This window comes from Condylura cristata, unplaced genomic scaffold (genome assembly GCF_000260355.1).
Source record: "Condylura cristata isolate star-nosed mole 26May11 unplaced genomic scaffold, ConCri1.0 scaffold00022, whole genome shotgun sequence".
In the NCBI taxonomy this organism is placed as follows: Eukaryota; Metazoa; Chordata; class Mammalia; order Eulipotyphla; family Talpidae; genus Condylura; species Condylura cristata.
The window spans coordinates 6,795,808-6,814,037 of record NW_004567123.1 but is presented as its reverse complement, the minus strand read 5'-3'; the positions used below and the strand labels follow the sequence as shown (position 1 = coordinate 6,814,037).

The 18,230-nt window shown below is 39.1% G+C and overlaps 1 protein-coding gene across 1 annotated transcript in view; it reads left to right on the top strand.

Moving 5' to 3' along the window:
• Positions 1 to 476: 476 nt before the first annotated feature.
• PCSK2 (proprotein convertase subtilisin/kexin type 2) overlaps positions 477 to 18,230 on the top strand; it is a 225,640-nt gene continuing 207,886 nt past the window's right edge. Inside the window, exon 1 of the mRNA XM_004686939.2 lies at positions 477 to 970. Coding sequence (XP_004686996.1) covers positions 794 to 970 — 177 coding nt within the window. The 5' untranslated portion in view covers positions 477 to 793. The remainder of the gene's footprint in view (positions 971 to 18,230) is intronic.

The following is an 18,230-nucleotide window of genomic DNA, read 5'->3' as shown; positions in this document are numbered from 1 at the left end:
GAGAGAGAGAGAGAGAGAGAGAGAGAGAGAGAGAGAGTTGTTTTTGCAGAGAAAAATAAGCAGGGAAGAGGAATAGGGAGAGGCCGGTGCCCTGGCTCCCTTGGGGCCACAGAGAGAGGCACACATCGTAATTCCCTTTCCAGAGCCTTACAGATTTCCACAAACAATGACATCACTCCCTCTCTCCCGACCAGATTACAGCTGGGGGGATTTTCCTGGGAGCGCAGCGTCCAGGGTGGGGAGATGGAGGCGCTCTCCAGGGTACTGAAACGAAAGAGGGTGCGGGTTCGCCGTGAGGCGCCCGCCGTGAGGCGCCCCCCGCGGGCGGAGGCGGACCGGACCAGCCGGGGGCGGGCAGGGGCGGGCCTGGGGCGGCCCAGGGCGGAGCCCGCCGCTTCTTTGGTCTTCATTGGTCACTGACAGACGCACGTCATCCAGGCTGGAGCTCTCCTCCGGCCCCCGTGGAATTGGAGCTGAGGAGGAGCTGAAAATGCAGATTTAGCTTCAAGCACAGACATACACTCACTCTTTCTCTCAGATACACACCGCTCCCCACATTCGCACCCTTTCCAAAGAGCCGCCTGACTATACGGCTTCTCCGCCAGCCAGATGCTAGAGAAGAACACATTGATTTGCTGCTATCAAAGCTTCTAATAAGTCTCTTTCTCTACAATTTTTTTCAACAAACAAAAAACTACATACATATATTTTTTTTAATTTGGACCTTCCCTCCTGTTACCCTACTCCGCCAGCCTGCGCGTGTCCTAGCGCCACTTTTCACTCCCAAAGAAAGATGAAAGGTGTCTGTGTCTCCCACTGTAAGGCAAGCGCCTGGCTTCTTTTCTGTGTCATGGTTTTTGCATCTGCCGAGAGAGCGGTCTTCACGAATCATTTTCTTGTGGAGTTGCATAAAGGAGGAGAGGAAGAAGCTCGCCAAGTTGCAGCAGAACATGGATTTGGAGTCCGAAAGGTAAGGTCTCCTTTGCATTTCTCATGTTGTTTCAAAACGGGGGCAGCCCTGCGCAATCTCATTGCAGATTTGCAAGTTTTCTCTTTCTAATGCGATGCAGATATTCAGCCATCAGCTCTTTAACACGACATTGCCTCCGGTGATCTTTCATGGGTTATGTAATTAAAATGTCCTTCAAATTGTACCAGTAAGGTCATAAAAATAATTTATTGCTCTTTGACTTGGTGGTGAAAATAAGGTAACACCTTTCAAACAGTTCCTTGCGCCCAGGTTGCTGTCCGAGGTACCAAGTTCTCAAGGCAGTCTGGGGTTGGAGGGATGAAGCGCTGAACATGTAGGCTTGGCGCTGGTTGTCTTTTCAGGGATGTATTCTGCGCCCCCATCTCCCAGAGAAAGAGTAGTTTCTGATGGACAGGACCAGAAGCTTGGATATTGCAATTCACCTTCCTGCTTTTGGGACCCTGCGCCGGGAGGACTTTCCTCCGGTGACTTTGGTCCTCCTCTTTTCCAGGAACAACAGTTCCCTGGTTCCAGAAGACAAAAACACGAACTGATTTCTCTTTCCAAAATCCAGAGGGAACTTCTCGCCCTCGCCCTTGCCCACAACCGCCTACCACCCAAACTTACTCCTAATTAGTTCTCCAGTTCTTAACTCACAACTAGAGAAGGTGGAGAGGTCGATTTTGAGGGGAGTTCCCTACGGAGACGTAGGGATGTCTCTCCTGGTATGTGGGCGGGTAGTTTGGCTTTCCCAGGAGGACGAGGGGATCCCCGTTCCGAGAAGTTGCCAGAGTTCAACAATTTGGGAAGCTGGGTGAAGCTCACAGATGTCTCGGGACTCCTAAGATGCCTCGGGACCCCTTTGCGGGCTCCAGGGTATCTAGTCTGTGAGGGCATGGGAAAGGAGAACGCTGGGTGGGGGCCGGAACTGACCTACTTGTTCTTCTTGAGAAATAGCCTGCCAGAAATCTCAAGTGTCCTTAGGGAACTTGCCAAGGGTGCAAAGTGGGTGCAAAGAGACGCCTGCGTGGAGGAAAACCTGCAAGATTTAGGGATGCAATTTGACAACCTGAGGGTCTGGCGGAGGTCCGGATTTCCGGGCCACACCCCCTCCCTCCTTAACCCGGGAGGAGAGAGATTTGAAATGAACGAGGAGTGTATTGAGTTGATGCTTTTGCCTTTCAAGGGCAGCGCAAACCCGGACTCCTAGCAGTACCTTCTGTCGCGACTTCCCACGCGTCCCGCCTCCCGCCTCCCGCCTCCCTCTCTGTAGCCGCCAGGGCTCCTTCCTATGCGGCTGGTTCTCCCGCCTCCATAACGTGTGGGCAGCAGCCAGGAATTTCGAACCCAGGTGGATCTGACAAAGAGTTTGACCACGGTCTGGGAGGAGGCGCTAGGTCTGCCAGGGGTTCGCGGGCGGGTCTTAAAGAAGGGAACTTGTTGCTCCCGGGAAGAATGGGTGGAGCAGAGGAGAGAAGACCTCAGATGAGGTAGCTGCCCGCTGTGTTTCTAGCCCGGAGCCCAAGGGATTTTTCAAGAGCACCGTGAATTTAGTAAATAAGCAGACCCTTCTTCCTTCCCACCCAGCCCCTAAACTTGGCAAAATCCACCAGCCAGAAATTGTATTAGTGATAATTATTAGTGTGCCCTTAAAAACTGCTGGGGTCCTCATATACAATCTTATTTAATCTTCTCAACAACTTTTGAGGAGGCTACTACTATTATTATGTTACAGATAAGGAACTTGATTATGATAAGGACTCAAGATAAAAAAAAATACTAAGGATTTACATCCAAATCTTTCAGAGGTGAACTAAAACTATACCCACTGATACATACTAAACCAAGCTAGGCATCTGCTGCTGATTCCAACTGTTTGGACAGGGTATATTGGATTGGGGGGTTGTGCTGAAAAGGGATGTGGCATTAAGTTCCTTGGTTCTGGAGTGTAAAAAGTCCAAAACTGGTGCAGAGATACCTGCTATTTTCTCCCCAGACCGTGCACTTTGTCATAGAGTAGACAGGCATTACTATCTCAGTTTTGCTTCCCCTTTTGAAACATGCCCTTAGGAGATGATTTTATAAACTTTAAGTGTAGCTGAAACTCATTTTAACCTAATATTTCTTGGGGGGGGGGGGCTTTTGCTTGTTTGTTCATTATGCTTCTGTAAAGAGGTATGCAGTTTAATGAGAAATTTTCACTTTTGATGATGAAATTTCAGCAAGATGTTGAGACAGTCATTTCATATGTGAATCTGATTTATCTCCATATACTTATCTTAATATCTCATACTTTGGGGTGAAATCAGATACCTAAGTCTTTTTTCTCCACCCCCACTCCCCTTTGTTTGGAGAGGAGCATGCTGGTTTTGCATCAGAACCTCAAACCTGCAATTCCTGTCTAGAAGAAATGATTTATACCTTGCTGTCTCTCTTCCTGCCTTCCTTTGCCTCTCAGAGGTAGTATCTTTTAACCAAAAGAGGTTATATATTTAAGTAAAATTCAGTCAATGGCAAGATACCTCTGTTTGATGGACCTTTGTGTAATGCTACAACCATCTAAAATAAGCCGTATTTACCTCCCTGGGATCCATGTCCCTCTATCCTTCAAGACTAAACCTCGCCTCATGTTATGGACCACAATGAATTATTTTCCCCTACATGTTATAGGCTGGTATGTTTCATCACTTTCCTCAAGGTATTTCATATGTGGAAGTAAAGATGGGTGCAATTATTGTCTTCCATTTAAAAGGTAAATGTTCAGGGATGATGTCATCTATATATCTGTGTGTGTGTGTATGTGTGTGTGTGTATATATATATATATATATATATATATATATATATATATATATATATATATATTCTCACATTGTCAGTGTGTTACTGGACTTGCCAACTTTTTAGGGAAATGTCCTTTACTTATTATTCTAGGTTTCCCAAACACCATCCTGTTTTGTTTTCATCCTGCTATACTGTACTTTTGCCAATATGTTTTAAGGGTTTTTTTTTGTTTTTATTTTCATTTTAAACTCCTAGAGTTTCCTTTTCCTCTCACACTCTAGTATTTAGAATGCCTCCCATTCCCTGCTGCTCTAACCTCACTGATGTTCAGTGTCAGATACCAAAGAGTCCCACAATTAATCACTCAAAAGAAAGGCCAGTTTTTCAGACTAGAGAAACCAATTGTTTTTCTAAATTATCTCATTTTAATTTCACAAAACTGTGAGGTAGAAAATATTGGCATCAACCCTAGTTCTCAGAAAAGAAACTTAAAACTTCCAAGAGGCAAAATAGCTGCACTTATCTAAATGAAAAACTCATATTTAGAAGCAATTTTCTTTACCAAAAATAATTGTTTCTTTATGTCATGCTAGCTAGAGGAAGCCTTCCTTGACTGCCAAAACTCTGCCCTTGGGGCACCATTCTAAAACTGCAGCATTTTTCCTTTCTTTCCTTTTTTTACTTTTTTCTACATCTAGCACTAATTTATGATTTATGCTTGAACCTTTATCATTAGCTAATGTGTATGAATAAGTATTACTTTTGGAGGACTACAAATTTCCCAAGAAGAAAAACAATACACTATAGTTTATTGTACTTCCTATACTTAGTATGGTAATCTGTATATGAGGTATACAATAACTATTTGCTGGTTTTTCCCTAGTTTCTTTTTTTCCAGTTTTATTGAGGTATAGTTGCCATACAGCACTTACAAAGTGACCTGACAGATCTATATACTGTGCTTACTATTTGCCTCTTTTGAGACCATGGGCAAAAACTTATATTTCCTCTCTTAGAATGGAATAAAAACACCTATAAATTTACCTTCAGAAAGGTATGCTGAGACTAAGGTCTTCTATTTTACATGACCACATTAAAGATGCATGATTATCAATGAAGTGATTATATATAGGAATATGAGGGAGTTTACATAATAACAAAGGTATTTTTCTAAAGATTGCCTTAAAATTCTCAATACACTACTAATTTGAATTCCCTTAAAGAAGAAAACAAATTTTATTGAAGCATTGTGCTGAGGGTTACACAAAAATCAAGCATAATGTTAAGGTAAAAATCCAAACAACTGATGATTGGATGTTTCTATTTTGTTATGGTATATTTTGATTTTATTCATGTAGAATTGAATTAAAAAAACCACACAGTAAAGTCATATGGCCATTTGTATATTAAAGTCTTAAAAATCTGAATCCAGTAATAAATGTGCTATTGTAAATTGAAAAAATACATATCTAGTCATTTTAGTTTTATTGAAGTACAACATGATTTAAGAAAGGAAACAGCTAAATGCTTTTTTTAAAACTGAGCACAAATGTGTGACCAGCTTCTACATCAAAATTAAAACATTATTATCTCAAAAGTCCCCTTCTTGCTCACTAGATAGCTTTGGCTTTAAGGTTATGATAAATATTGCTTCTTGTGATATTGTAGTCCATATATTTGGTGAATGCATATGTATCTAAGAGTGGAATAGTTAAATCAAAAGAGTAAACCAACATTTATCTTTGATTCAAAACTATATTGATTTTCTATTGTCATGTAATAACTTATTTAAAATTTAGTGGCTTAAAACCACATACATTTGTTATCTTATTGTTTTCATGAATAAGGTTCCTGATGCTTTTTAGTGAAGCACTCTGCTGAAATCAAGATATTGCCCTGCAGTGTCCTTATCTAGAAATACAATTAAGGAAAAATTCACTGCTCACCATATTCAGATTTTACAGCAAATTCAGCTCCTGGAGTTGTGGCCTGGAGTCTCCATTCATGCCAGCTGCTCTGGCTCCCATAATCTGCCCTCCCCACCTTATTGTCTGACCCCTCCACAGATCTTCTCATTCACTCTTATCCTTCTAATCTCTCTCTCTTTTTTTTTAAGATTTATTTATTTATGCATACAGAACTGGAGTACAGACCAGAGGTGCAGGGGGTGAGAGGAGTCACCAAAGTGAGTGGGGGAGCAGAACAGGCAGGTCTACTGGAATACACTGCTGAGGGAAAGCGGGTGGGTCAGGGGAGGTCTGCCATGCCATGTGGGTCAGCTCCCTGGCCAGGATCAAACTTGTGCTGAAGTAGACTCAGCTAGCTTCATAGTTCACTGCACCACCAGGGGGGGGCCTCTAATCTCTATCTTCAGTAAGGGCCTGGCCTCTTCTTAAGGTTAACTTGGTTAAATTAAATCCACTCAGGAGATTTTCTCTTTTGTTTAACACAAACCAGTTGATTTTACTTTACATTTGTTAAAACTCTTCCCCTCTATCATATAATCAAATTCTGGGAGTGAATCCATTATATGACAGTCCCATCCATAAGGTCCACACTCAAGGGGAGGAAGATAATATAGTCATTGGACACCAGATAGTTGAAATATTAGAGGCCTCCTCAGAATTCTTCCTGCCACAGAGAACTGCCCAAATTTTCAGAAGTACTTATATCAATTAGATTTCTACCAGCAGTGTATGAAAGTTCTGACTGCTCCACATTCTCACAAATATTTCATATTTTCCACCTTTTTCCTTGTTGCTGTTCTGCTGGGCATGTAGTGATGTTGCAATGTGACCTTAATTCACATTTCCCTGATGATCAGTCAAAGATGAATGCCTCTTCATATTTGTCATGTGGTACTTGTTATAGGTCTTGTACCCTAAAAACTTATTCTTTGGGATGTTTGTCAGGTTTTTGGTTTGTAGCAGTTGTTTGCCTGTCATGGATATGAATCTTTTATCAGCAATACATATTTTTTAATATTTTTTCACCTTCTTAATAGTGGTTTCATGTCCCAGTGATATTGAAGCCAGGTGGTTCCATTTTATTCTCAAGTTGTCAGAAGAATAGATCCCTAGAAGAGGTATCCAATCTTCTGCCCCATACTTCTTTAGACACCTACCCCAAATGGTAGCCTATTCCTGGGATTTCCATGGTCCATGAGAGGACCTCAGCGATGTCTTGGTTTGTAAAGGGAAAAAGCAAAGATAGATTTGATTCTAAATATTTCTAAAAGGATTTCTATCTAAGAAGTCCAGAAGGGACAGTTCCTCTGGAACTACCAGGTCTACTACCAAAGGAAAATAGTCCTACTCTCCCAGCATGGCAGCCTCAAATTCCTTCTGGACCCTAATTTAAAATATTAGGTCAAGTCCAGGTTCATCTTTCAAGTCTTCCCTGCTTGACTTGTGGGACAATCTTCTTTTCCTTTGGCACTTCAGTTGTATGTAAACATTCCTTTTCTTTAATCAATTCCCATTTGTCAATGCCTTGCTATATTTAATGGCCCTCTTATGACTAAAGGAGACCAGGAAAAGTAGCATTAAAAGATTAAAGATTTTGGGCCCTCCCTGGTGGTGCAGTGCGTTAAAGCACAGCACTAAGAAGCTAAAGCTACTTCAGCATGAGTTCAATCTCCATCCACCCCAGAGGTGACCCACATGGCGTGGCAGACCTCTCCTGACCCACCTGCTGCTCTCCTCAGCAGTGTACTTCATCAGTCGGCCTGTTCTGCTCCCCACTCTGTCTCTGGTGAATCCTCTTACCACCCCTGCACCTCTGACCTGTACCCCAGTTTTGTATGCATAAATAAATAAATCATTAAATATATCTAGAAATATGTTAACATCTAGAGTCAAACAACACTGGAAACTGGATTAGATTATAAACTCCCTCAATGGCTCATTTGTTTTGTTTTGTTTTTTATTATAACAGTTTATATCATTTTGTACATTTTTTTTCCATCTCAATTGTAATCCCCGCGGGTTTCCCATCACCAAGTCACCCGTGTGCCATCACCATAATCCCGTGCACTTCCTACCCCCCCATTTTTTATCCCATTCCCTTCTCCACCCCCACAAAATGTCTCTGGTATATGGTTGTTCATTATTTTTGTTATTTTCTCGCCTGGTCCATTATACTTCTGCTATGAGTGAAACCATCCGGTATTTTTCTTTCTCTTTCTGGCTTATCTCACTAAGCATGATCTTTTCCAGCTCCATCCGAGTCACTGCAAAAGACATGTGTTTCTCTTTTTTGGTTCAAAGGCTCATTTCTATTTGAAATTATTAATAAAATATAGTGGTTTAAAAAATAATAACATAGTTCATATAAGATGGTAGTAACAGTAATAATAATAAAGTGGTGACCTAGATATTTTTTTTACTCAAGAATGCAGTCATAAATTGTGACAATTAGGCTGGGTAAAGAATACACATCTAGCCCAATGAGAACATCTTCATGGGCTTCCCATGGTCCATGAGATGACCTGCCTCAAATAACTCAGAGACTTCAGTTCACCATAAACCATGATGATTACCTCACCCACTCATACCAGATTCCTTTAGAAATGACTGATAGTATTCTATCAATGAGCATGGAGTCTAGTTACCATGAGATTATACGCACACATTCCATCTCAGTTCCTAAATACTTTCCAGTTCCACTTCCCAGCAAAAGGTATCTGTGACAGGGGCTGACAAGATAAATAGACATTCTATTCATTCTATTCACTTTTCACAGTGACCAGGCATAACCATATTTCCCAGCCTGTCTTAGATGAATGTGACCAAATGACAAATGTAGCCAGTGTAATATAAGCAGAAGCAAAGTGCACTTGTAATTCTTCCATGCCTGGCACACAACCCCTGCCTCCCCAGTTTGATTCTCAATACTCTCTTCTCTTCTGTGGCTTGACAGGATTGAGAACAGTAGCTGTGGAAGCTAAACACCAAAGATGACAGTCACAAAATGAAAGGCATCCCGGTGGCTGATTCCTAACTTAGTGTAACTTAGGTAAATAAGAAATGGAATTGATATTATAGTAAGGCACTAAGATTAGGAGGTTTATCTTTTGAGCAACCAACATTACCAAATCAATATATTTTCAATAAATAGACCCTTTCTTGAGTTTCTGGAGTGGCTCTCCAAACTTTGCAACCAAAGCAAGTCAAATCACAACCAATTTTTAAAGCCTTGCACACATTCATATTTCCCTCATATTGTCAACTAACTTTCCAATTCTTGGTGATTTGTCTTCTTGAGCAAGAATATAAAATCCATTCAACACTCGATCCCTCTCATTGGCATTCAGTATGTCCTCATAATAGGTACTCATGTGCAGCTTGACGGATGAATGCACTTATATCATGGGATGATGGTTTGGTTAACAGCTTAGAGAAAAGGTAATTAAAGATGTAATCTTTGACAAACTGCCCCTGCAATATCCATTTCTTTATAGGCCACAATTTAGCTTGGAAATAGAAATAAGTATCTACCAGAAAATTAATGGCTGACTGGAAAACTCCCTTGATTTCCTAAACTTCTCAACTAGAAATTATCAGTAGTAGAGTAAATGAACTCTTTGAACAGAAAATATTATGTCTGCCATTAAAATTTGATCAGAATGCAAAAGGGAGAAATTATACCTATTTTTCTCAATTGAATAAATATCCAGAAATCAAATTCTATTCAAAAGATCCTATTAACACTATATCATAATGCTATAGCTCATTAGGGAATAATGCTATGGTTAATTTTGCAGTGATTATATATTCAATTGCAACAGCTCATAGAAGTCAGAATTTAAGAAAAAATCCATGAAACCTGAAGTTTAAATCTTTCCTTCCCCCACTTAAGCAGTGACCTTATTGTACATTTGAACTCAGACTCATCATTCTAAAAAGGAGATCTTGTATTAAATTTGCAGGTGATTATTTGAGAACCCAAAAATTCACAGGCCAGTTTAAAAACAGATGTTCCATACAGTTTTTTTTTTTTATTGACAAGTATTTGTTTTAACTGAAGTTCATTTCTTGCTAAAACTTACTAAGAGTTAGAAAAAAAAAACTCATTGCTGAACTAACCCTTCTATACTAAATGTAATGGTTACATATTAATGCATGACTTCTAACATGAGATATATATACATATATATATATATACATATATATATATATATATATATACATATATATACACACACACACAAAACAACAAACTCTCTGGACACTGTTTCTGACCCTAAAGCTAATTTGACCATGACTTTTAGAATAATGTGATGTGCTGAGATACTCTGGTAAGAAAATTGAATATAACAAATTCATTTGTTGATAGTGAAATAATACCACAAACTCTTAATTTTCTAGATTTCAGATTGCTACAGATTGTTAATAATTATCACATTAGAAAGGAGATAATGCTGTGAAGAGAAAAGTAGGATCCTAAGGTTGCTTTCTATTATAATTTTTAATTTGACACTGATTCCCACAAATATCCCATTTTTCTCCCAGTTTTTCCCTAAAGAGTGTCATTTAATGCTCAACTTGTATCAAGGTAGAATGAGTTCAAAGAAAAGTCATACATAGAGAACCATTTTCTGGAGACATCAACAATATGAGAATAATAATTTAGGTTTTAAACATGTGTAAGGTTTTAAACATGTGTAAGGCATTTGAGACAATAGTTTTTGTGTCACTAGGGTTTTTTCCCCATTATGCTTATTGAGGTGAAGTGGGTTTATATCATTCTATCTGCTCCGGGTGCTATAGATTCAAACAATGCAAATATGTACTTTCAAACCCTGGCCACCACCAGTGTCCCAACAATCCTCCACCTTGTCCCACTGGGCCCCCTCCCCCACTTCCACCATACAACCCTCATTGATGATTGATTGCCTCAGTTTTGTTGTAATGTGTTAACAGTTTATTAATGGTTTGGTTTTGACTCACCCTTTATTGTGATTTTCAACCTCCCACTTGTGAGACCACTGAGATACACACACACACACAGATGAATACTGCTTAGCTACAAAAAAAAGATGAACTCCTGCCACTTGTAACAACATGGATGGAACTGGGAGAGAACAATGCTAAATACTATGTCAGAAGGATAAAGACCAATATTTCAAAGTTTTAATATGAATTAAAGGTTACAGCATTGTTAATCTCTCTATGTCAACACAATACCTGATACAAAGAAACCTACAATAAATATTTGTTAAGTGATCTAATATATATTCATATCAGATTTCTTAGACAATTGAGCATCTTTCCTCTTGAGATTTAAACAAGTGAATGAAATAAAAATGTGAATTCATTGATTTGGAAAATGAAAACATCTCAATATGAGATGTTTTACCCATGGTGGCTCTCATTAATGTCATAAGTGTAAATAATCAAATGGAATATTTCAAGATATGAATTCAAGTTAAGAATTCTTAAATAAGAAACATAACAACTTTATTACTTTTGTCAAAAATGCACATTTTCCTTATTTTTAAGTGCCAAGTAGTGCCAAAAAATGCTGGAAGAATGTGTTTGTTTTAATTACTCCCAAATCCTAGAAATAACCACTAACAAAACTAGGAAGACTTTATTGCAGATGTTTCTGAAAGAATAGGTATAAAAAATATAGGGAGCAAATTTCTTTATAAAACTGGATATATTTTACATACCATTTTAAAATTTAACTTGCTAGATTCAATCATATAGAACTAAACACAAGGAGAGGAAGCTGAAATAAAACCAAAGAAAATTTAAACTTCATTTAAGTTGATCACCCAGAGATTTTATTTCCTAATAGATCCTTCTGAAATGAAGAAAAACATTATTGTGTATAATATTTAGCAGTTTGTGATTATATAGCTTAGATATAAATGATTATTTAATTACATGTTTACTTTTCTAATTACATATTTCAACTTTAGTGAATTATGGACTCTGTGCTCTGTAAAAATGAGGAAATAGGAATCCTAACACTTCATCTGAACTCACCAACGTTCACATTCTAATGTTTATTATATATGTTATTATGTAAGTATTGGCTTTCTGCTTATAACGTAATTTATAGCATTGCTTATGCTAATTCTATATTAAAGCTGCTTCTAATTTCATCACAAACTCTTTTACCAGAACATCTTCAATCCTAAATCAAGAGATGTTACCTACATCTCTTGTTTAGTTGGATTTTGAAGGAATAAGCCTAAGGATAAAACTGAACTCCCCTCTTTCTGATATAAAAGGAAAGAAATAGGCAGATGAAGTTTCTAGGTCACAGAGGAGAAAATGTGATGAACATCCACTTAGGAGTCACTATTACCTTAAAGATGTAGGAGACAAGGCCAGTGCTTCAAGTGAAGAAAGAGATGAAGGGGTGGAGGCTTCCAGTAGATAACATTTTGTACACTGGGATAGGATGATGACAAAGGACAAGTAATTTCTGGATTGTACTATGGATCCAACAAGGAAAGAAGGAATGGTAGTACCATCTGTGTCATTTCCTTGAGCAGTACTCAAACAGGGGTGATAGAGATGAGAGAGAGAAAGGAGTTTGGAAAAATGAAATAGCAGTAAGTCTAAGAGACAGTACATTGGGGTTCATAGTGGGAGAACTAAAGAGTGATAGTGAGTAGGATACTAAAATACACCACCCCAAATTGGACACCTACACATAATGGAAAAGTCCATGGAAGTGAGCCACTAAATCAAAAAGAGGTGAAGGCGGTTAGGGAACTAAGTCAAATCCGCCTCTATCTACATACACCTGATCATGTCATGGCAGTAGATTATATTGCCAGGTAGAGTGTTGAGAGAAAAAGCAGAAAATAGGTTACAGGACAAAATCCTGAAAATTTTTGACAAAGAGGAAGAAAAAAGAGTCAAGAGAGAAGGCAGATCTTGAACTGTCAGATAGACAAAAGGAGGATCAAGAGAGTTCAGGGTCATGAAAGGAAGGGAGATAAGAATTATACAAGAATAAACAAATGGGGTGCAGCAGGTTAAAGCACATCACTTAGAAACTAAAGCCACTTCAGCATGAGTTCGATCCCCTGCCACGGAGGTGACCCACATGGTGCAGCAGACCTCTCCTGACCTGCCCACTGCTCCCCTCAGCAGTGCACTTCATCAGTCTGCCTGTTCTGCTCCCCACTCTGTCTCTGGTGGTCCTCTCACTGCCCCTGCACCTCTGGCCTGTACCCCAGTTCTGTATGCATAAATAAATATATCTTCAAAAAAGAATAAACGAATGGGGCTACTGTGACCACTAAGTTTATACATGAACTCAGGGTTAAGACTGGATTGTAGCACATCAAAAGAGGAGAGCTACATTGGCTTGGGTTCTCATGAGTGGGTCTTGTTTTAATTGCAAGTTGTTGACTTCAGGAGAAATTTAGAAAATACTGGTAGGAGAATGGGGAATTGAAACAGAGAAAGGAAGGCAGGAATTAGGCATATATTATAAGGCAAGCTGTCACTGAGAGTAACTAGAGGTCACTCCCACTGGGAAACTCACAGACATGGTCTAGAACAATGTTATCTTGCTTGAGGAGTGAGGGGGCTTGGGTATTGACATGTCAATTGCAATCACATGTTGAGCCATGATGGAAAGTTACTCCTGGGTGATGTTGACTCTCGAGCATGTTGACTTGGCACATGCTCAAGGAGAGCAGCATCTGGCCAGCCAGAGAAAACTTGCAGACAAGAGACTCAGAGACTGATGACCTAAATAGTATAGCCCGCTGGGGTCTGAACAGGAAAGTGAGAGTGCCTGTTACAGGAAGGAATTATGAAGAGCAGGTTAAGTATGATGAGGTGGAGATATGAATTGTAAACAACTTCTTCTAGGTGTGCCGTGGAAAAGAAAGGGCAAGAAGAAAAGAATTATTGCAGGTTTTAAGTGATGTGATTTTAGTTAATGATTTTTATAAGTAATGGTTTCTAAACACTTGCCAAACCATGTGGAGATTGGTGCCCCACCAAAATATTATGACATTCCAGACTAGTTATTCTAACTGATTTCTCCAGGCATTTAAATTTGTTGAAATAATAACTGCAATTATGGAGTTATAGCCTGTCAGAGCAGGATGGGATCTTGAAAGGCATTAGTTTAATCCTTCATTTTACACATGAGGAAAAGGAGATCAAATGTGATGCTTGTATTTTTCACTATTTGTGATGAGCGTCTGAACCCTGGTGCTTATTGACTGTGGTTTAGACAATGGATCATCAGAGCCATCGGGTCCAGCGTTTTATCCTGGGATAAACAGGAACTCAAGTAGGTGAGATTCCTATGAGTGATTAACCACACCACCAAACCAATCTGACATACCATCTGATTCCAAATCTTCCTGCTTTGTTTTTTTAACCCTCACGTTTTTATGAATTTCAGTTCTCCAAATAAGGCTGCCCACAATTTCAGGGGTTCCATCCCAGCAACAACATGTTGTATTTCTACTTATGAAAGATAGAATAGAATTCATAATTTCTTTGGCCACCTCTTACTGACTAAAATTGTGTAGTACATTTAGAAAGCATTAAATAAATATCAAATGTATGGTTAGATAAAAATCTAAAGATTTAGTGTTATCATTAGATACTCACTAAATGACAGGGAGATAGGTGTTCATGAGATGCTGCATCAGAAAAACCAACCATGTTAGGAATGTTTATATGATATCCTAACCTGTGCTTATGTTAAATGGTTTCATTAATAAATTGCTATTAGTAGTCTAAAATTTCGTGACTTAATGGTGACTTAAGAAGGCAATGTCAGAAGAGAATAAGATGGTCAAAAATATTATTGCTCTTGTCCTTATTGAGTTCTCCATTTCTGTGAAGTAAGAAAAAAACATAAATTTCATCAAATTTCTGTCAATTCTGTTCAAAGTGATGGAAGTTTAAACACAAGAAGATAGTGGTATCCAAGAGTCAGTTCACAGTTTCTGCTGACTGTGTTTCTGGGCACCATCAGTCAAGAATGGGTGACAAAGGGAACTTACAGAGCCCAGGAGTGGGGAGAAAGATAGGAAATAAGCCATTGCAAGTGCCTTAAAGTCCAAGATGAGAATCACTGTGGTCAGGGAGCAGGATCAGGTTGAACAGAATCTTAGAGACTGTCTTTAATAAGTCTTGAAATTAATCCAACCAATTTGGCGATTCACTGGAAAAGAGAAAGGAACAAAGAAAAGTTATAGAAGTTTAAGGCCAAAAAGTATGGGTAACAGCAGAACTACATTACTGATTGGCTAAAAAGTGTTTGTGCAGCTCTACAGAGGTGAAGCACTGAAAGTAATGGGTTCTATAGACAGAAAGGAAACATGTTCAGATATGTGCAAAGCACATTCTAATTCTCTCAGCCAATTTATAAGATCATCAGATCTGATGTCTCTGTCCTGCTCTTACAATGAACTATCTCATGAGTTGGGGGGTGGAAAACTAACAGTTGTTCTCTGGCTTATGCACAAAGGAACTTCTCAGAAGAGAATAACATTAGAACACACCCTGACAAGTTGAGGCTGGATAATACCTTCTATCACATCTGGTTACTCAAAGAGAGATACCCTCAATCCACAAACCTCCCCTGTTGCCAGAGGAGCTGAAGACACCTATAAGCAATCAGTTTCTTCCACTGCATGAGAAGCAGCTGTTCCAAAGGGCTGCTGAGTCTTCCAGTCCTCTGGTGAAGTCATATTTACTTTATTCATTTATATAATGCGGCTTGTTTGCCTTCTGTATGAAGTAGTCTTGCATTGTTTTGTTGATTGATTTTTATGAGACAGCATATCATTTTCTGCATACTCACATGTCACTGCTAAGAATGAAATAGCTTCTTATTAAGTAGTTTCTATTATTGTATCTTTTTATTGTTTTGGAGTCATTGGGTTTTTAGTCAAAATATACTATCCCGATTCCCCTTTTCTTTCCTGCCCATCCACATTCTTGCCACAAAGTTGAAAGAAAAGAATAATAAAAATTGATAATAGAAATCAATGAAAGCAAAAATAGGTGCCATATACTCTATATTCACTCCATCGCCAACATGGTACTTCCTGTTAGAATAATTATAACAATTGGGACTGACACAAATAAGATATGTCTTTTAAAATATGCAAAGTATGTTATATATTATATATACAAGTTCACACACACACACACATACATAAGTGACTTAATTGTTTAAAGCAGTTTTAAGTCTACAACAAAATTGAGAGGAAATCACAGAGATTTCCTCTTTCCCCTGCCCCCACACATGCATACCCTCATTTATCAATATCACTCACCAGAAAGCTGCAGACTTTACCAAGGATGAAGCTACATTGACACGTCTTAATCACCAAAAATTTATAGTTTAATTTCGGGTTCACTTTTGATGTTAAAATTTTTATGGCCCTCCCTGGTGGCGCAGCGGGTTAAGGCACTGCACTGAAAAGCTAAAGCCGCTTCCTCATGAGTTCGATTCCCGCCTGCCCCGGAGGTGACCACATGGCGTGGCAGACCTCTCCTGACCCGCCCGCTGCTCCCCTCAGCAGTGTACTTCGTCGATCTGCCTGTTCTGCTCCCCACTCTGTCTCTGGTGAAGCTTCTCGCTGCCCCTGAGCCTACTGCCCCAGTAGTTCTGTATGAACAAATAAATAAATCTTTAAAAAAAAAATTTTTATGAGTTTACATAAAAGTATGACATAGTCTCAGAGTATTTAAACAGCCCCCAAATCCTCTTGGCTCTCCTTAACCCCAGTTCCCAGCAACTACTTACCTTCTCTGCACTTGTAGTAGGAAGAGTTAACCTTTTCAGTTGATTTCTTCTACTCAGTGTACATTTAAGGTTCTTCTATGTCTTTGCATACTTGATAACTCTTTACAATAATTCCATTACATGGATGTACTGATTTACCATTAATTTGCCCACAGACACCTTGGTAGTTTCTAAATACTAGCATTTTAAATAAAGTTAGTATATACAGCCTATACAGCCATGTGCAGAGTTTGGTTTAGTTTTTTGGGCTTGGGGATTTTTTTTTTTTTTTTTGGTATGTTCATAAGGTTTCAATTCCTTTGAATAAGGAGTATGCACTAAGGAATGCAATTATTGGGTTATAAATTAAAAGTATGATTTTTGTAAGAAACTGCCATGGTATCTTCCAAGTTCTCAACTGTAGATGTCTGAGAGTTCTGCTGTTTTGCCTTCTCAACAGTATTTGTTATTGCCTGTGTTCCAGAGTTTGGCCATTACAGTAAATGTGTAGTGATATCTCAGTGGTGTTTTTTTGTTTGTTTGTTTGGTTTTTGTAATTCACAATACTTATAGAGTGGAGTACTTCTTTATAGTTCTATTTGTGACTTGTATGTTCTCACTGGTGGGGTGTTTGTTAATATCTGTGGCCCTTTTTTGGTTAAAGATTTATTTATGCATGCAGAACTGGGGTACAGTCCAGAGGTGCAGGGATGGTGGGAGAATTCACCAGAAACAGAGTGGGGAGCAGAACAGGCCAACTGATGAAATACATTGCTGAGGGGAGCAGCAGGCAGGTCAGGAGAGGTCTGCCGCGCCATGTGGATCACCTCCAGGTGATGGAACTCATGCTGAAGTGGCTTTAGCTTCTTAGTGCTGTGCTTTCACCTGCTGTGCCACCAGGGAAGGCCCTGTGGCCCATTTTTAAATTGATTTGCTTAATTCTTGATTTTTGTTTTAAGATTTCTTGATATATTTTAGACAGTCTTTTGTGTATCTCCTGCTATTATTTCTTCTAGTCTGTGACTTGCCTCCTAGATCTGTCAATATTCTTTTTCGTAGAGCAGAAGATTTTGATTTTAACAAAGGCAAGTTTAACAGTTATGTCTGGGCCCTCCCTGGTGGCGCAGCGGGTTAAAGCACAGCACTGAGAATCTAAAGCCGCTTCCGCATGAGTTCGATTCCCACCTGTCCCGGAGGTGACCACATGGTGTGGCAGACCTCTCCTGACCCACCCGCTGCTTCCCTCAGCAGTGTACTTCGTCGATCTGCCTGTTCTGTTCCCCACTCTGTCTCTGGTGAAGCCTCTCACCGCCCCGAGCCTCTGGCCTGTACCACAGTTCTGTATGCACAAAGAAACAAATCTTTAAAAAAAAAAAAAAAGTTATGTCTGTCATGCATAATATCCTTGGTGTTTTATTTTAAAAAATATTACCATTGCCAAGGTCATCTAGATTTTCTCCTGTGTTGAATTCAAGGAGTTTTATAGTTTTGAATTTTACACTTAGGTCTTTCATTCTTTTTTATTTAATTTTTGTGATGGGAATAAGGTCTGTGTCTAGATTAATTTTCTTTTTTGCATGTGGCTATCCAATTTTTACAACCTTATTTGCTGGAAAAACTTTCTTTGCTCAACTATATTACTTTTGTTCATTTGAGAATTAATTTACTATATTGAATGGGTTTATTTTGGGACACTGTTTTATTCTTTTGATCTATTATTAAGTTGGTTGTGGTTTTGTTTTTTT